General features: G+C 45.6%; 1 protein-coding gene across 1 annotated transcript in view; it reads left to right on the forward strand.

The window, feature by feature from the left end:
- LOC107107275 (pre-B-cell leukemia transcription factor 1) overlaps window positions 1–20,289 on the forward strand; it is a 306,057-nt gene that overhangs the window by 238,290 nt on the left and 47,478 nt on the right. Inside the window, exons 2-4 of the mRNA XM_015407546.1 lie at window positions 4,743–4,987; window positions 12,000–12,190; window positions 17,983–18,118. Coding sequence (XP_015263032.1) covers window positions 4,743–4,987; window positions 12,000–12,190; window positions 17,983–18,118 — 572 coding nt within the window. The remainder of the gene's footprint in view (window positions 1–4,742; window positions 4,988–11,999; window positions 12,191–17,982; window positions 18,119–20,289) is intronic.

Here is a 20,289-nt window from a genome sequence, read left to right on the forward strand (position 1 = left end):
AAATCAGCATGAAGGGGAGAGGGACCACTCTGCTTGTCTTTCACAGGAATAACTCATTAAGCCTGAGCCTTCGGGGAGGGTGGGATATAAATCCAAAAAATAAATTAAATAAATTTAACAAATTAAAAAGTTGCTGCCATCCAAGACATTCAGAAGGGACAATGTGTGTCCACAACTTTCACTAGGGGCTCTGAGCCATCGTCACTGATACATTGGTTCAAATTCTGAAGGTACAATAAGAAGTATCCTAAGTTAGGCTGGAAGAAGTTCCTCCAGCCCAACTTAAGTGGCTTTTCTGTTGGTGGAAGAGTCAACCTAATTTGGAGGGGGAGTCCTTAGACTGGACAAGAGGTTTCCAACTTTGCTCAGCAGAGTGGCAGGACACATACCTGTGGTTGGCCACAAATGCAGAGTGATTCATTCCTGAGGAAGGCATATGCTCCAGGTCAAGCTCTCATAGACTAGAGCCCTCTTTGTCTTATGTGCTGCTGTACCTTGTTTTAAATGTTCAAGACCCTGTTGGTTTCATCCTTCGTCTAAACATTGCAAAACCTTTCCCGCAGAAAGATAGCCAAGACAGAGCAGAGACATAATTTGGAATCAAATTCATTTACTGATTGTTCTCATGTCAAACAGTCTCAGATTTGCGAAACTCATAGAAATCTAACCGAGTGGTACTATTCTTCATGTGTAATTATTTTCAAAGTGAGATGCTTATTTTTTAAAAATACTGATGCTCCTTCTCCACTGTAAGTTCAGTCTACGTGTGAACAGTCTTCTGTCTGGTCTTATCATGAGGAGAACATGATGCCCTCGATAAATAAGTGTCCTCTTGAATTGGCCTCAGGTCCACCTTTGCTGTCACAACCTCATGTGGCTGACCTGCAAACGCTACAGAAGCAACCAGAACTGGCAACAGCCTACAGGGCTCGGCCAGACACACACAGAGGGCACGACATTCCCCGTATTTACTGACTGATTTGAACATTCTGGCCGCATCTTAACTCTTGTGCCAGCTGCAGATGGTTTTGCTTCTTCCTGACTGGCACCAGACACTTACATTTTAGCTGTAGTTCATTGGTATATTGTTGCGGCTTGCAAGCGGCAATATATCCCCTCTTCCATTCCTAATCTACATTAAAGAAGCAACATTTTATATTGCCAAATTTTCTGAATTATACATATGTGTAATCATAGCTTTTTTGTGTGGTGGTATTCACTGGTACTGAGTGCCAGTAGCTTGGATAGGTAAGCTTACTCAGGGGTCATTTTGGGGGGGACGCGGGGGGACGTCATCCCCCCGGGTGAGGTGCGGGAGGGCGGGGCCTGGAGTTCCCTGCTGGTGCCCGCTGGAGGTCGCCGCCGGCTGTGGGGTGGACACACTTCCGGTGATGTCAGGGGGTGTGGCATATGCTAATGAGTTATGCTAATGAGTCCCCCTAGCTCTTTTTCTATGAAATGACCCCTGTTAATTACACATATATACAGTCCAGAAAATCTGGCAATATAAAACCTCCCTGTCAAGAAAAGACCTGAGACTGCGTTCCCCAGCCATACTTTTATCCCGTCATAGGACGACTTGGAGCCCAGGTTAAAAGGCACCACATCACAAGTGTTCCCTGCGCAGTTGTTGTGCATGGCCAGATGTCTGAACGTGGGGGGGGGCGCCCGCAGAACGGATTTGGCAGCCTGAACCTGCAGATCCCGTCTGCCGCTAGGGAGGTGTTTTGGGTTTTTTTTAATTGCCTATCTGCGCATGTGGGGCAAACTTGGCCCAAGGCCTTCTAGTTGGCAGCTTCTGTGGTGGGTTCTTTCTACCTCAGGGAACAACTAAATGTGTAAATAATACTATGTAGCCATTTAGGCTATGTAGGCTACATAATGCTATGTAGCTGTTTAGGTATTTTTATAAACATCTGCCTCTTCAGACAAATCCAGACTCTTAAGCTTTTAAGAAAAGCATCAACCATTTTGTATTAGAGTGCTGCATGATATGGAGCTGCGGTGGCTCAAGTGGTTAAGACGCTGCACTGCAGGCTGTGGAAGGTCGGTAGTTCAGCAGTTTGAGACCCGGGTTGCCACATGATGGAGTGAGCTCCCGTCTCTAGTTCCAGCTCCTGCCAACCTAGCAGTTCGAAAGCAAGAAATTGCAAGTAGATAAATAGGTACCACTTCAGTGGGAAGGGAACAGCGTTCCGTGCGCCTTGGTGTTTAGTCATGCCGGCCACATGACCACGGAAACGTCTTCGGAAAGCGCTGGCTCTTCGGCTTTGAAACAGAGAGGAGCACCGCAACCCTAGAGTCGGACTCAACTGGCTTTCGAGCAAGGGAACCTTTACCTTTACTTTACTGCATGATAACCCTTTCCCTCCGCTACCCCAGCCTCGTCTCTTGCCCGGCCTCCTCTGTGCGTGTGTGTGTGTGTGTGAATTTATCTGTTCATGTCATCTTCCGTTTCCAGCTCCTTTTTCTTCTGAGAAGTTTCGTCAGTATTGTTTTAAGCAAGTATTTCTCAATTTAATTAAAGAAAATATGTGTTCGTGCCAGAGGCTGCTGAAGTATTGAAAGCTAGCATAACCTCCGTAGGTTCATGACTTCTTTTGGGGGGAAACATAAACATTCCTATCACATAGAATTACTGATTCCCAGGATCGGCTGCACAGATGAGCTGTTTGGGCTCCCTCCCTCCCCTTTCCTGCTTTAGGTGGTATTAATGCAATAGGGCCCATTCCTGTGGGAAAAGGCATTCAATGGCTATTTTAATAAACAAATAATAGATTTCTGTGAATTAATGCCATGGCTGCTTATTGATAATTTTTTAAGTGAAAACTTAAAACTATCAGGACATTTTTTTTTTCATTCACAGGACGCATTTGTGGAGTTTTGAGTGAGGATTTAGGGTCAGGGTGCCAGCCGTCCATTCAGTCAGTCATTCATAACCCCCCCCCCTTTCCTCTTGGGTCAAGGGGGCTTGATTGCCTGTTGTTTGCCTGTAGTTAAAGGATCAAATAGTTAATCAAAATAAGTTAAATATTCCTGTTAAAAATGGTCAAATATTCCTTTCAGGCACTGTATACGTGGCGTCTTCCTTTTCATATCATTATGGTGCCATTTGCAAGCATTGGCCAAAGTGGGCAAACCTAATAGTGTTGTAAAAATTTCTCTTCTTGGTCACTTGCATATAATTGCCAATATCTCCAAGGAGGAAGAACTGGCCTGTTGTATATTTAGCACAGTAGCCTGAAAAACTGTCCTTTGTCATTAGTAGGTGTTGTTACTTCACTTCTTAATTTTTATTTTGTACCCGTAGGCTGATTCCTACTGCTCGAGCTTAGAAGCCAAGGAGAACTGTTCACTCAATCATTTACAATGATAGAAAATGTACTAAATGTGGTTTTAAAATAATGATAATTCATTACTGTTTTCAAATGGTATCTTCATTGTTTCACAGCCTACAGTTAACTGTTTTGTCTTATTTGTTTGTTTTGCAATTAGCCTGAATAGCAAACCTGTTGATGAATTTTTGGTGGGAAAGGAGGGGGGAGATGCAAAGTGCTCACAGGCCCTCCTTCAGAAGTCCAATGTTAGAAAGGCTTTTGCAGATGAAGTAAATAAATTATAGAGCAGGCTGAGGGGAGGGGAGCCACCATGCTGTGTCCCTTGATATATTTTTCAAGTGCGTCTTGATTTTCTTCTATGAACAGCAGCAGGATATCCAGCTCCAGTGTGCAGAGACAGTGGCTGTGGTCACACGCACTAAAGAATCCACTTTCACTCCACTTTCCAACTGGGTTTTACTTGTGTGAACTGGCAAAATCCAGTTGGAAAGTGCATAGAAAGTGGTTTATTTAGTGTGTGTGACCGCAGCCATCATGTTGTATCCAACCAGCTTTTTCTGCTAGTAAAAAAGAAGGGATGAGCCCCTTTGATCATAGGGTTGCAAGCCCCCAGGTGGGATCTGGGGACCCCCGGGAATTACGGCTCATCTCCAGAGTACAGAGATCAGTTCCCCTGGAGGAAACGGAGGGTGGGCTCTATGGCCTTGTTCCCCACTGAGGTCCTTGTGCTCCCCAGGCTCCTCCCCCAAATCTCCAGGAGTTTCTCAACCTGGATCTGGCAACCCTCCCCCCCATCTCCCCCCCATCCCCCGCCGGTCGCCAGGGGGGACCTGACAAGCCTCTTTGATCATCAAAAAAGGTGATGCTAAAAAAAAAAGTGATGCTGTGGATCATGGGACCTGCATGTACAAAAGCCACGTGGGGTGGGAGCTGTGGTAAGGGGGTGAATTGTCAGGGATTTAGTGGAAAAGCTGGCTTGATCCAACTGATTGCTAGGGCATAACCCTAGAGCAGTGATGGCGAACCTTTTAGAGACCGAGTGCCCAAACTGCGACCCAAAACCCACTTATTTATCGCAAAGTGCCAACACGGCAATCTAACCTGAATACTGAGGTTTTACTTTAGAAAAAACAACTCATACACTAATTTAAGATAATCCAAACAAAGTAAGGAAAGCAATCCCAAATGATTTCATTTACTTACAATTATTTGGCAGAGAATTCGACACTTTAATGGTGGTCTGGGCCTGGCTGGGGCGATGGTACATGTGCCCACAGAGAGGGCTCTGAGTGCCACCTCTGGCATCCATGCCATAGGTTCGCCGCCACCACTGCCCTAGAGGAACTGTTGCTATTGTTCCATGTTTTAATCTGCTCATTTTGCTCTCCTCTCTCTCTTACACAGTGTTGAGTATTCGAGGGGCTCAAGAGGAAGAACCAACAGACCCTCAGCTGATGCGCCTGGACAACATGCTCTTAGCAGAAGGGGTAGCGGGACCTGAGAAAGGAGGGGGTTCGGCGGCGGCGGCAGCGGCGGCGGCAGCATCTGGGGGTGCCGGCTCAGACAATTCTGTCGAGCATTCCGACTACAGAGCGAAACTTTCTCAGATTCGACAGATTTACCACACTGAGTTGGAGAAATACGAACAGGTACCAGTCTTGTGCGTGGTGCTATGTCTCTTAGCACAGCAGAGGCAAAAAAAAAACCCGGCGTGGTCCCATGGATGAGGGGGTAGGCCTGATTTCCACTTTATCCGTTGTGTTGTTGGCCACGATTTGTATGCATTCAAGTAGAACCAACAGTGAAAGAGAGAGATCCCCCCCCCCCACATTGTATACTTCAGACTGCAATGTTGTGCTTACAGTTTTCATCGCTTCCCAAGGAACAGAGTCTCCCGGCAGATAGAAAGAGCATTTTGAAAGAAGGCTGAGTGGGACCCTTCTCTTTGACATTCTAATTTTCTATGGGCAGGTAGTTTAGGTCATGGAAAAAATGTTCCAGCAGATAACCGAGCTGCCCTACTTGATGCAAAATGCTTAATTTACCTGTGTTGGTAGCAGGCAGGAAGAATTTACCAATCTGATCTTTAATATGCTCTCATTTAAGCCGCACTGCTATCCGTGCTGGGCCATTGGGTGTGCAACATTAGCACACCAATACAACATTTACCCAGGCAATGGGATCTCTGGCGTCTGGAGTGCTAACAGCACATACAAAGCTGCCGAGAGCCTGAGTTAAATGAAGCATTGGGTGCATGAAAGGTGGCATGATCCAATAGCATCACATTTCAATCAGGCCTAACCTATTCCGTTCCAAGAAAAGCTTTACCACTTCAGTTAAACTGGGCCTTAGGTGATCCTGGACAAGATGTCAGCTCTCTGCTATGAAGCCAATGATGGCATAGCGGGAGGTGTGGGGGTCTTAAACTTTCTCTTGAGGACATTTTGGCTCTGATATCTTTTACTACCTGCGCATATGCACTGGACACATGACTTATTCCTAAGAGGCCTCATAAACATTCCTGTCTCGTGTCTATTCATCTTGCTTTGGAACATTCCTTTTTTGGTCCACTATTGACATATTCTTTGCCAGTTCTTTGTAACATATGCGTATTTGCACTTCAAATTGGTTGACCTCTGAAGAAGGCCTTATTGGGCCAAAACGCATTAGGTCACAATAATTGCTCCTCGTGTGTATGTCATTTGTGCTTTGTAATGGGGCTTTCATTGGGCCCTTATATGTTTTTTTTAACTTTTCTCAAAATAAATACATGTATTTTTACTTACAACAAGTATATATGAGGTTTTAACTATTGGCCCTCTACTAGGTTTCTTTCTTACCTTTTTGGTTCTTGACTTAAACTAAGTAGACCTGGGCTCACATCCCCTATTCAACCATGACATGTCCTGTTTGGTCTTAGTCACAAGCTCTGGCACAGCTGTTCCTGAAAGAGCAGTTTGTGTCAGAGCTCTCTCAGCCCCACCTACCTCACAGGAGGGTGTCTGTTGCGGGGAGGGGAAGGGAAAGGAGTTTGTAAGCCGCTCTGAGACTCCAAGTGAAGGGCGGGGTATAAATCCAATCTCTTCTTCTTCTTCTTAGACTGGTCACTTTTTCTTATCCTACCTTATCTTAGAAAGAGATTATTGCATGAATGTCAGGAATGGCCAAATGAAAATAAGAATGTGATCAGTCTCCAGCTCAAAAGGTGTTTCTGTGGATTTATTAGATGTGGAACATTCCTTGAGGCAAGCTGTATTTCTAAATATTTTTAAACAGCTTCTCATTGGTCCCCAAATAATGCCGTGGGCCTGATGCCTCCAATCCAAAACACTAGTGACTTGAGTTCTCTCTTACACGGGACTCTGTGTAACATCCAATTTCATTCCACCTCTTACTGAAGGAGAGGAGAGAGAGAATGTGAGCATTAATTAGCCAGCTTGTCCTGGACTTGGTATTCCTTGAGTGCCTAACCTGGCCAGAGGTTCTCACTGCCTTCAGACCACAGCTACATCACTACTACTAAATGTGCTTTATATGGTGTAGTCACATGCCTGTGGCGTGTCTGAGAGCCAGTTTGGTGTAGTGGCTAGGAGCGCAGACTCTCATCTGGGAGAATTGGGTTTGATTCCTCACTCCTCCACATGCTGATGCTGGTGTGACCTTGGGCCAGTCACATTTCTCTCAGAGCTGTTCTGGAAAGAGCTCTCTCAGCCCCACCTCCCTCACAGGGTGTCTGTTGTGGGGAGGGGAAGGGAAAGGAGATTTTAAGCTGTTCTGAGACTCCTTTGGGTAGTGAAAGGCAGGGTATAAATCCAATCTCCTCCTCCTCCTCCTCCCTGGCACAGCCTGAAGCGAAATCAGAACACAGTTCTCCTGCATGTACACTGAATTCTCTGACTTACTCTCAGAACATAAAAAAGTGTGGGGAGATGAGAAACCAGCTGGTTTGGCCTGTGTCGCAAGTAGATCTGCCTACAGCCATTTTAGGGTTTGGGAAATAAGAAGTTCTCAACTTCCCACTACCTAGCCTTTGGGCAATGAAAAGTACACAGACGGAGAGTGATTTCAGCAAAGCGTACTTTATTCAAACAGGAACAAGACGACTTTGGCCGGCTCACAGGCCGGCTTATATCCCCCGAGAAACCGCCACCCAAAACACACCCCTACTTCCCAATAGGTTATTTACAGTGGCCGAGAGTCCCATAGGCTCTTGGCCGGGAACCTAGCCCCCTGATTGGAGCGGGCTAGGATCCGCATAGTCCATTGTCTCTTGGAGTGAAGCTCGACGTTTGTGTCTGACCGCGTGGAGCCTGAGCCAGCCACGCGGTCTGGACTGGATACATTACACCAATCTAGTTGAATAACCTGCCCTCTTTGCTCCTCACCCAGGCTGACCGAAAGGCTGAGGTATGCAGTGAAATCTCAGTCAGACTTGGCCTGTGGCTAATCAACAAGAGCTGGGCCCCTAGAAACCTGGAATGTGAACTTCTGGCAGCATTCTGCGTTCAGCATCTTTAATCTCAGTTGTTCTCTGTTTGCGCTTTTCATGATGGGAGCCATGATGGCATTTTCCATCTCTGTGGCTATAATCATTATTACTAAACATGCATCTGAAGCTGTCCTATACCAAGTCAGACCTTCATCCATCACAGTCAGTATTCACTACCCTATCTGTCAGAGGCTCTCCAAGGTCTCGGTCAGGGGTCTTTCAAGTCATCTGCTACCTGATTCATTTGCCTGGAGATGCCAGGGATTGAATCTGGGACCTTCTACGTGCAAAGCAGATACTCTGTCACTGAGCCATGACCCTGTCCTATCATTGCCGGACACGCATCCAAATTTGCTGGAGGCAGGTGTCCTACTTTGCACTCTGAATCAGTTGGTCTGCATCATCCCTGAAAGCTGGTGAGAGCTGGTCTGCTCAACTGCTGAAGGACCAAACGACACGATAGGTTTTTAAAGGAGTTGAGTCTGGGTTCCCTTGCAGCCACACAGTAGCTGTGGGGAATGTTTTTTTTAACAAAAAACAACAACAACACCAAGCCATTGTTTCTTTATTCTATGGTAAATTTTGACAGAACGTTTGGTAGAGATCGGTTTTAGGCATAAGCAGGGGTCATTTGGTAGAAAAAGAGGTGCAGGAGCTCACTAGCACAACTCATTAGCATAACTTATTTGCATATGCCACACACCCTGACATCACCGGAAGTATGTCAGAAGGTAACACCCACTGCTCAGGCTCCACTGGACTGTTTTGGATTGCTAGCTATTGGGGGGGGGGAAGAAAAGTGCAGATATGCCCTCACAGAGGAGGGGGAGCTTCTACCTGAATAAAACTTGGTCTTAAGGGTGCCACTGGACTGTTTTGGACCGGGGGGGGGCTCTGCAGCTTACCTGGCTGCTTCTTGCTCTGGCTGAGGGCTGCTGGGAGCAGGGGGTGGGGCTTGTTGCATGTGCCCGCCCCCTGGGCTCTTTACTGCCGGAGCTCCGCTCCTGTGCGCTCCCGCAGGAAATGACCCCTGGGCATAAGCACTCTCAGATTATTCTATCCTAGCCAGCCTTCTTAAATCCTTAATCGATAACTCAGATAACAATTACACAACCATACAACCTTATAACTTTTTCATTAGTGTTTTGTTTTACATCACAAAACACCTGTTTTTGAAACTTTACCTTAACAAACTGAATCTCATGAACTAAATCCCATCTGATGGATACAGGAGGCTATAATAAAAAATAATTTGTCAAAAATACAGCATATTCCAGTAGAGTGGATTATTAGGGAGAATGCCTCTATCTGACATGTAGCTGAGCACTGGAAACCAAATTGCAGCCATCTTTTCCTCATACTGGTCTGCTAGAGAATCGGAGGGGGAGTGTTATTTTTAAACCCTCCAGGACCCGGGTTCAGCTTGGGACTGTAGCGCCTTCCTCCCCGCACCATTTTTACTGAAGTGGCTTGGCCCCAGTGGGGAGTTAAATGCATATATTTTGGGCTCCATGTGACATATTCCAAGCATGGTCATTGGCTGATAGTGTTTTGACTTGGGGCAGCTAGAGCACTGACCAGTGAAATAAGGCAGAAAACCCACCCCCGTATAGGAATGTGTGGCCCTAGTTAGGGAACAATTGTGATTAGCACCTGCCTGTAAGCCGCTCAGAGACCCCCTGAAAAAGGGGGGTTCGAGCGGGTTATAAAGTCGAAAGTTAAATAAATAAATAAGCACCACGGAGGAGCAACCGCGATGGGAGGGGGAGCTCCACCGCTTTACTGGTGGGCCCGTGCTGGAGGCAACCTAGGAAATAATGGCGATGGGCTCCGCTTCCTCTTAATTGCCGCTAAGGAGCAAGGACGGTTTACTGCTTTCCAGACGACCTCCCTAACCACGGCTATTTGCTGGCGACTCATCCGGCACCACCGCCCCTTGTCTTGGCAGTGCAACCTGCTTAGCCCATTGCCCTCGGTCACCCACGCAGTGCCTCCTGTGGCTAGCCAGGCAGCACCTCCACTTCTGTTGGAAGATTGCTGATCCAAAATAGAGTCGTGCAGTTTGGAGGGGCATTTTTATTACTAAAACTTCATTTTTATTAAATTTGTTATGTGTGTTCATGTTGTGAACATCTCTTGCTTTGCTGCAAAAAAAAAAGTGGGCAATGGCTAGCCCTTGAAACCCTCAGATGGTATAATGAGCGGAAGCTGGTACTTGTAACCCTTCAGGAAGACATGCAGTCATGCATTACAGGCATAAGCCTGCATTTGGCAGCTAAAGGAGGCAAGCAGTGTTACCCAGTGGTCAGTGGCCCACATGTATTACTTCAGTGAAAGCAAAACAGGAAGCAGTACAACAGGATGGGCAGAAGGAGGAGTTTGACACCCCTCTAAGACAAGGAAGTTAAAGAGAGGACACTGTCAAGCTCAGGCTTAACTTTCATTTCCTTAAGTTCTGTTTTTCTTCCCCTTCGCTTGTCATGTTGAATTCCGGGGCGGGGGGTGTTGTGAGAGCGCATGGGAGTAGAAGCCATAATTATTCCTGAAGTTGTGCCCCAAGTGTTGGTTCTCATGGGACTGACATTGGTGAATCTTTGTGCCATGCCTAGGTTAGATAGGGCACCCTATAGCTGTCCATGTGGCCATAGAAACACTAGGGGGGTGGATGTGGGATTTTATGCTTTTTCTTCAGTCCTAACAAGAGTTCTTGAACCTACCAGGTAGTGAAGGGCGGGATATAAATCCAATCTCCTCTTTTTCTTCCTCCTCTACTTCCAGGAAGACAGGCAAGGCTGTTTACATTACAAAAGCTGCAAGCTGCAAACCACTTCGGAAATCTGTTGCTTTGAAAACCCTACGAGGTTGTCCTAAGTTGGCTGCAACTTGATGGCAAAGAAAAAAGAGGGGGGTTGTAGAGGGGGTGACAGGGAGGACTGGGGGATGTCAGCAAGGTGTAGATGCCGTTGGTTTGACTGAAACCGGACAAGAGACTGACTGCTCATTTATAATTATGCTTGTTTGACACAATATGGCAGACGATAAAAACAGACCTTATCTGATGTACAGATCTCTTCTCTATTTCTCTCTCTTTCAGCTCAGTCCAAACCAAGGACAATACTTCTTAACGGCCATGTCCTCCAAACAAACTTTCCTTTTTGCCAGCTGTTGATTTCCATTCCCCCCCCCCATCAAGTAGCACAAAGCAACACGTGTTGTGCATGTCTGCAAATGGTTTCCCTTTCAGGGGAATGATTTCCATCCAGGAGGGGCCGTGGGTCAGTGGCAGAGCATCTGCATGGTTTGCAGAACGTCCTAGGTTCAATTCCCAGCATCTCCAGCTAAAAAGACGAGGTAGTAGGTATTGTGAAAGACCCTTTTCGGCCTGAAACCCCGGAGAGCTGCTGCCAGTTTGAGCAGGCAGTACTGACCCTGATGGACCAAGGGATGGATTCAGAATAAGGCAGCTACATGCATGTTTGGTTGGTGTCAGGAAAAGTGGCTGTAAGGGCTGGAGGCCCATTGCAGTTACCTGATTGGAAAGGCCATCACCTGGTCCATCACCTGGTGACAGGAGGCCAGGCTGTTTGGCCCACTTGACAAGAGTGTAAGTCTGTTTCGGATGGCAGTGTCAGGTCACAGCTTTCCCTCATGCGCATATGCGTGCTCACATGCATGCATATGTATGTGCCTTCCATCCATAAATAGGTGCCCAACCACCTCGTCCTTAACGGTGACTGTATTGTGGTGTCACTGTAATCCAACAGTTTCAATTTTCTGCTCAAATACTGTAATTATACTTGTCAGGACAATTATCCTGAAATTTCCATGAGCACAAGTCTTTCCAATTTATTTTTTTGTTGTTGATGGAATAAAATTATCAGCAACTGCAGCTGTAGATTCTTGTTCAAGCTGGTCGACCAGGGTGGGAGAGGGAGACACATGCACATTAAAAATCAAAGGATTGTACCTGGTTTTAGATGTGGACTTCCAGTTTACAAAAACATGGGTTTCTGTAGAGTTTGTGTGGACATCTTAAGATCATGGTATGGGGAAGACTCTTCAGCAGCAGCGGGGTGGGTTTTGTGTCGTCTTGGTGCCAGCTTGTGCAGCATCCCGTGAGTGACTCCTCCGGTCCTGAGGGTTTCTCCTTGCTCTTTCTCCTGTTGTCCCAGGCATGCAACGAGTTCACCACCCACGTCATGAATCTACTGCGGGAGCAAAGTAGGACCCGGCCCATTTCACCCAAGGAGATCGAGCGGATGGTCAGCATCATCCACCGCAAGTTCAGCTCTATCCAGATGCAGCTCAAGCAGAGCACGTGTGAAGCAGTCATGATCCTGCGCTCCCGATTTCTCGATGCGCGGTGAGCTTTGACCTCCGGCATGTAAAAAATAGCACTCGGTTCGGTTGCCTGAGGCAAGTAAGAAGCGTCACCTCTGCAGGTGACCAAGGAGTGGATTTGTTTTGGGTTTTTTTAAATTCATTTTACTTTATTAATAGGAAAATTTTACAAAAATTAATTTATCTCATCACCATGTAATATAAAAGCTATAACAACAAATAAACTAAATAAGTAGAGAAAAGAGTGGAAAAAATTCAACACAGGACCTAACAAGGGCTTTATCCAACAAACTGGCATCTGCAGTTGGATCCATCTCAAATTATTTCTTCAATTTGAATCTTGTAGAGAACTAATTTATAAAACAAGGAACTAATTGGGTCTCAATACACTGAAATAATTTGTACATTTTTAAAAGTTCCAAAATGCAGTTTAGACACAAAAATGGTGCAAAATCAGAATAGTTATTAGAGATACGATTAGGTACAAATTTCAGCAATAAAATATTAATTTCTCATCTTTGAAAACAAGGAGTGAATGTACCTTGGGAAAGAGGTGCTTCCCTTTTTTCCCACAGTCTGTCCGTTAACAGGGTTGTATATTAGCATACTTTGTAGGCTGTAACTTTTGCAAACTTAGCAATAAGGCTGCTCTGCTTGTTTTTTGCTTTAAGAAAAGAGGCAAGTATTTCGCATTTTTAACCTGGAGTGAATTGGTGCTAAGGGGAAGTATTGCCAGCGTTGACAGGGCTAAAGATTGGTGAGCTAAATTATTGTTTTCCAGCACGAAATCAGGTATCAAACTTGGGCTGTTGTCACACACACTAAGTAATCCATTTTCAATCCACTTTCGGTGCACATTCCAACTGGATTTTGCCAGTTCACACAGTAAAATCCAGTTGGAAAATGCATTGAAAGTGGATTATTTGGTGTGTGCGACCGCAGCCTTGATCAGGAGCTTAATCATGGAGGCTAGGATTGAGATAGCAAATAAGATAGAAGGAGTCCGTTCCTCCTTAACTGATTGGATTAGGAAAGTTTAGAAGATGTTTTATAGGATGATCACTTTATATATGGTTAAATTAAATGTGAAGAAGAATGGCTTATTACTTTGAATTCATTGCACAGGAAATTAACAGCACATATGCATTATTTAGAATCTGTGTTTCGCTGGAAATGCTAATAACGCCAGCATTTTTATTTTGTGAGTTAGTCCGTTGCAGTGTCAGTTTTCCACCCATATGGCAATAAGATGAGGAGCTCAGCTGAGCAAACCCGATCAGGCAAGATCCATGTTGCAACGCTGCTTCAGCTAGAAGCAGGGGAAGCAGGAACAATGTTTGGATACAGGGGTGTGTTCCCCCCCCCCCAGCATAAACCTCTAGAGAAGACCCGCATGCTGCTTAGTTAGCAGATCAGCGGGCGATCATGCAGTGTGACCAGTCCCTGCAGTCATCACGTGATGGGGCTTTAGCTCCTACTCAGATAGCTACCAGACAAATGCCTGTGATGCCAGTGAGATTCCTGATTGTGCAGGTTCTCCCTGTTCTGGATGGGAAAAATAGGTATCTGCGTTTTGCAGAAGCCATTTTTCCTGTGCCATGTCACCCAACTGGACCCCTTGGAACATGGAAGGGACCATCAGCATCTGTTGTCACTGGAACCATAACCTTTTGCCTCTTTCTCCAGAGCCAGTAGCTAAAGACACGGACTAGGGTCATAATTCACCGTGCTTTTCAGATATGTTCCAGCTGGAATAGCTGAAATGAAAGAAAGCTTCAAAATATTGCAGGCCTGGTCTTAACGTGAATTGGTTCATAGAGTCCTAAGGTGGTCGGATGTCCCTTTCTTACAAAGACAGCCTGAAAATTTGGAACTTTTCAGCTTCGATAAAAATGGCAGAGGAGGGACATGATAAAAATTTATAAAATTATGCATGGGGTGGAGAAAGCGGAGAGAACTTTTTCTCCCTCTCCCCTAATACTAGAATTTGGGGGCACCCAAAATAGTTGATGGACAATAGATTCACTGTGGACAAGAAGAAAGACACTTTACTCAATGGATAGTTTGTTTGGCAATTTCGCTGCCAGTGGATGGAGTGATGGCCATGAGCACAGATGACTTTAAAAGGGGACTAGGCAGTTTTTTTTAGGAAGAGAGGTCCATCAATGACTACTAGCTATGATGAGGATTCCTTTAAGCAGTGGAAAGCTAGTCACAGTGAGGCTGATTAAAGGGAACACAGGCTATGGCAAATAAAATGCAAGTCTGTGGTCAGGCAGGCAAAAAGGGAATATGAGGAGCATATAGCAAAAAACGTAAAAACCAACAATAAAACTTTCTTCAAATACATTAGAAGCAGGAAGCCAGCCAGGGAGGCAGTGGGGCCCTTGAATGACCAAGGGGTAAAAGGAGTGCTGAAGGATGATAGGGAAATGGCTGAGAAGCTAAATGCATTTTTTGCCTCTGTCTTCACTGTGGAAGATGAGAGGTGCTTGCCCACTCCAGAACCACTGATTTCAGGAGGGGTGTTGAAAGACCTGAGTCAGATTGAGGTGACGAGAGAGGGGGTCCTAAAACTGATAGACAACTTAAAAACTGATAAATCACCAGGCCCAGATGGCATACATCCGAGAGTTCTGAAAGAACTCAAACGTGAACTTGTGGATCTCCTGACAAAAATATGTAATCTTTCCTTAAAATCTGCCTCCTTTCCTGAGGACGGGAAGGTAGCTAATGTCACTCCCATCTTTAAAAAGGGTTCCAGAGGAGATCCGGGAAATTACAGGCCAGTCAGTCTGACGTCGATACCGGGTAAATTGGTGGAAAACCATTATTAAGGAAAGAATTAGTAGGCACATAGATGAACAAAACCTATTGAGGCAGACTCAGCACGGTTTCTGTAAGGGAAGATCTTGTCTCACTAACCTGTTAGTGTTCTTTGAGGGGGTGAACAAACATGTGGACAAGGGGGATCCAATAGATATTATTTACCTTGACTTCCAGAAAGCTTTTGATAAAGTTCCTCATCAAAGGCTCCTAAGCAAGCTCAAAAATCATGGGATAAAAGGACAAGTCCTTTTATGGATCAAAAACTGGCTAGTTCATAGAAAACAGAGAGTGAGTGTAGGTGGGCAATTTTCTCAGTGGAGGGTGGTAAGCAGTGGGGTACCGCAGGGATCAGTACTTGGTCCACTGCTTTTTAACTTGTTCATTAATGATTTGGAGATGGGAGTAAGCAGTGAAGTGGCTAAATTTGCGGATGATACAAAGTTGTTCAAGGTGGTGGTGTGCAGTTCTGGTCACCACACCTTAAAAAAGATATTATAGCTTTGGAAAAAGTGCAGAAAAGGGCAACTCGAATGATAAAAGGGTTGGAACACTTTCCCTATGAGGAAAGGTTAAGGCGCTTAGGGCTCTTTAGCTTGGAGAAACGACGACTGAGGGGTTACATGATTGAGGTTTATAAGATTATGCATGGGAAAGAACAGGTAGAGAAAGAGGTACTTTTCTCCCTTTCTCACAATACAAGAACTCGTGGGCACTCCATGAAATTGCTGAGTGGTCGGGTTAGAACGGATAAAACGAAGTCCTTCTTCACCCAAAGAGTGATTAACACTTGGAATTCACTGCCACAGGAGGTGGCGGCAGGTACAAGCATGGACGGCTTCAAAAGGGAATTAGATAAGCATATGGAGCAGAGGTCCATCAGTGGCTATTAGCCACAAGGTATAGATAGGGACTCTGGGGCAAGTGATGCTCTGTCATCTTGGTGCTTGGGGGGGTCAACAGTTGGGAGGGCTTCTAATGGCCTGGCCCCACTGGTGGACCTCCTGATGGCACTGGTATTTCTGGCCACTGTGTGATACAGTCTGTTGGGCTGGATGGGCCTTTGGACTGATCCAACATTGGCGTTTCTTATGTTCTTATGATGAGTACATCAGTCAGCCTCTGAATTCCAGTGCTTGGAGGCAAGAACAGGGGGCGGTCCATGGCCACTGTGCCTGTTTATTTGGCCTCCCAGGCAACTGGTTGGCCACTGTGTGAAACAGGATACTGGACTAGATGGGCCACGACCCTGATCCTGCAGACTATTGCATTTTTATGTTAGCACTGCTGGCGAGATCCGCCAGGGCTTAGTTTGTGAATCTTATTTTTTTAAACATTTCCATGCTGCCTTTCCACCCGATCAGGGCCCCAAGCCAGTGACTGTGAAACATAAAAACATTTCAATTTAAAATAATAAAACAGCATTTAAAATTATAAAATAATTTGATGAAAACACATACAGACACCTGAGAGCAGAGCAGTCACCGTTACTGGGGGGGATGCAAAACGAAACAAAGCAAAGGTCTGCACCCACTGGCAGAAGAGATTGAGAGAGAGAGACGGATGAGTTTCCCGGGGGAGGGAGTACCAATGTTTTCGTGCCACGACGGAGAAGGCCCTTTTCTCTAGTTGCCACCTGTCTGGCCTCAAATGGCAAAGGCATCCAAAGCAGAGCTCCTAAAGATGACTGGAGTGAACAGGTAGGCTCATGGGTACTCCTTAAGGTAAAAGGGCTTGGCCCAGGAGGTGCAGAGAGAAAGAGAGAGAGAGCGCACACAAGATTAAGGGCAGAAAAATGGGATTGGATTTAAAAAGTTGTGTTTATGGCTGAAATGGATAAAATCACAAGAAAGCTAAACAATCAAGAGGACGAAAACTTTTTTGAAGAATGGAAAGACTTTAAACAATACTTGGAGACCAACTGGGATGTTACAAACAACTTATTGTGTTTTGAAGAGTATTAGAAATGAAGTAATCTATAGTCAAATAGATGAGGTTACCTGAGGATAAGATATAAGATATAGAATATAGTGAGTAAAAAATTAAAGTTTTAAGAAAGTGATTAACAGAAAAATAAAGATGGAATATGTTAAGAGTAAATAGATAACTGGATATAAGCATTGCGGGAAGCCAAGCAAGGGGGTGGATATGGGGGTGTAATAGAAAATGGGATATTTGAACTATTTGATAAAATGTGTGATTGTTTAAGATGGAATGTAATATCCCGATAATAAAAGTTTAAATAATAAAAAAAGATTAAGGGCTATGCCATGTATATTTATTGATTGATTTGATTTCTACCCCGCCCTTCCCGCCATAGCAGGCTCAGGGCAGCTTAGCTAAAACAGAACTAAGTAAAGTCATGACAATATAAATATAAAACATTACAAAGTGCCAGTGCTAAAAACCTGTTCACATGCAGCAGCAGGCATGAACAGCCTCCAGCAAGCAGGCAGTCACTTCCCATCGTGCATGGTCTGGGTTATATTGGCAATTGGTGTTGATATAGATGTGATTATAGATATATGAAAGTGTCTCCTAACTTTTTTGTAATGAAAAGCAGCCTTTGGAGACTTCCATCAAGAATGGGAAAATGCCCCTTGAGGAGGGGTACTAAACATTTCTCTGGCTTCTTTCCACTCCTCAAGTGTAGGAACAGCAACACAGGAAAGTCACTGTCGATCAGAAAATATTTCAGTGGGGAAAGCGCCAAGTATCCCTTCCCCCACTTCTCCAATCAGATGCCTAGCCTCTGAAGGCTGCTGTTCATTTCAAAACAAGCAAGGTTGGGAGAGAAAGTGACTTGCATCTGCAGGTCATGGAAAGTTTGGCCCTTTGGGAAGCCCCGGAGGACACTGGAAAGTTTCTTGGGTGCAATTCGTTTTAGTTCTGCTAGGGCATCATGTGGGTCGGGGAGCTGACGTGCATCTGACGACTATGGGTGTTAGTCCCTGGATCACGGATGCCAACTGTCTTTCATTTCTCCAGACGGAAGAGACGAAACTTCAACAAGCAAGCTACAGAAATCCTCAATGAGTATTTCTATTCCCACCTCAGCAACCCTTACCCCAGTGAGGAAGCCAAAGAGGAACTAGCCAAGAAATGTGGCATCACGGTCTCACAGGTAAGACCTACCACTCACTGTGATGTAGAGGTCAGACAGGTTTCTCTTTGCCTGGACCCTTTGCTGAGTGGGGAGACCCGTCCTTGAGATCTCTTGATTATGGAGACAGAAGAAATCAGCTGAAGGCTGCTGAAGTCTGTTTGCATAGGAAAGGAGGATCATACCGGCTGAAAAATGGGCAAGGAGAAGGCAGAGTGCAATCTTGTGAGGATAGGAGCAAGAAGAAGCATGAAGAAAAATCGGGTTGTTGAGAGGTTTTGGAGAGTTCATAGCTTTAACTAGTGAATTGTGTTCCATTGTACTTTGAGTAGTTGGACAAAGGGTTAATTTCCATGCCATGGGATTATATAAAGACCCAAACAAGATCAGGGCAAATGGTCCTTTCCTCGGGACTATGGTCTACAAACCATTTTCTGGGCAAGTTTCAGATCTCCAGAGAGCTTAGGGATTCCTAAATGGGAAATTCAGAAGCTTCCCCTGAAAGGCAGCTTGCCAGAGACTCACAGTCTTCCTTAGCAAAGCCCCATCACAGTGCGGCCCAGTCAGCATGGGCCCTGCAACATACCCCAGAATCTTTCATAAGATACAATGTCTGTGACAGACACAAAGGGGTTCCTTGGTAGACGATGACATGGAACTTAGAAAGTTTGGAAACAACTGAGTTGTTGATTGTTCTGTGAAGACCATGTGGTAGTGAGATGGGGAATGTCCATCTTACTGAGCTGTGTGAAGAGCAATCTATATACTAATAGCCAAGAGACCCCCTCTGTGCGGAAAACAGAAGGAGGTGTTCTGTCCAGTGACAAATATAAGAATTACAAGAAGTGGGACCCGCGATACTCGCGGGGGGGGGGAGTATTCTCCACAGCTCCCGGCCTGCGGGAGTAGGAGGAGCTCCCCCCTCCCTCCTCCAGCACCGAGGCCTGAGCGGCTCACAGCCACCAGCCGCCAAGCCTTCTCCCGCACCCCCCTCCCCAGTGGCGGTGAGGCCTGAGTGGCCCACAGCCGCTGGACTGCCAATCCTTCTCCCGCCCCCCCACCCTGGCAGCGCTGGTGGCAGGGCCGGCGGTGAGACAGTTGCCAGGGTGTTCTCTGCACATGCTCAGGGAATGCTTTTTTACTTTGGGGGGGATTTCTGAGTGTTCGTTCATTTATTTATTTATTTTATTCTGTGCTTGTCTTACAACATGATATCAACTCCTTCTTCTTTTTGTCATCATAAGATCTGATAGAGACGCTCCTCTTTTGGCACCAGATGAGACTGATGAGTTACAGCAGATCTTGAGAATCACGCTTTTTGTTTCCTACCAAGTAAATCTCCTCGGTGAGAATTGTCAGCTAGGCTTGTATCCACTTAAATAGTGACTTCATCTGTCTTAGTTAACAGGAGCGCCATCTGTCCTGTGTGCCTTGCTGTGCTTAAGAATAGGCCACACGGGACGGTCTAATTGCTTTGGTAAAGTCAAGAGCTATTCTGCTCCAGGAAGTTCTCCTGACCTCTTTGAAAGGAATGGGATTTTTGCAGAAGAATTTCCTAATGGGTTGTCGCCTCAGAATCTTGTCTGCCTGTTTAAAAAGGGATTGAAATTTGCTTACATGCAAGTTGCTCTTGAAGAATCCATATAGACCAGCAGTCTTCAGCCAGAACCACTGAGCTGCAGACATCTGACAGGACACTGCATGAAGCCAGAGTCCCGTGACCACAAGAGATTCAGGCAAAGTGATGACCTCAGTGGTGTCAGTGCGGGGACTGCGAGCAGCAGACCAAAAGAGCTGAGGGCCGGAAACCCAAGGAGGTGTTCCCAGTGTGGAGCGCAAGTCAGAGCTATGGAGAAATCCCCTTTTCCTTGAGTTGACCCCATTTTGGTGTCCTACTGATCTGCTTAGATATGCACAAAGAGAGGCATGAAGCATGATATATTTGCTGTCTGTACAGCAACAGGGTCGGCTCTGCAACTTCTTGAGTGTCCCTGACCATAGGATGAAGACTGATGATATGGACTCGTGCATCGTGTCCTGCCTCTGACGTATACGTGTTACAACGTCTTGCCAGATATGCCCAACACTCACCTCCATATTCTCAGACAATTCTGAGTCTCCAGTCTTACCGTGCAATCCTAAACAGATATACATACCCTTCTAGATCCAATTAAGTGAGTGGGTTTAGAAGG

This window comes from Gekko japonicus, unplaced genomic scaffold, assembly GCF_001447785.1.
Source record: "Gekko japonicus isolate JY-2015 unplaced genomic scaffold, Gekko_japonicus_V1.1 scaffold1117, whole genome shotgun sequence".
Taxonomy (NCBI): Eukaryota; Metazoa; Chordata; class Lepidosauria; order Squamata; family Gekkonidae; genus Gekko; species Gekko japonicus.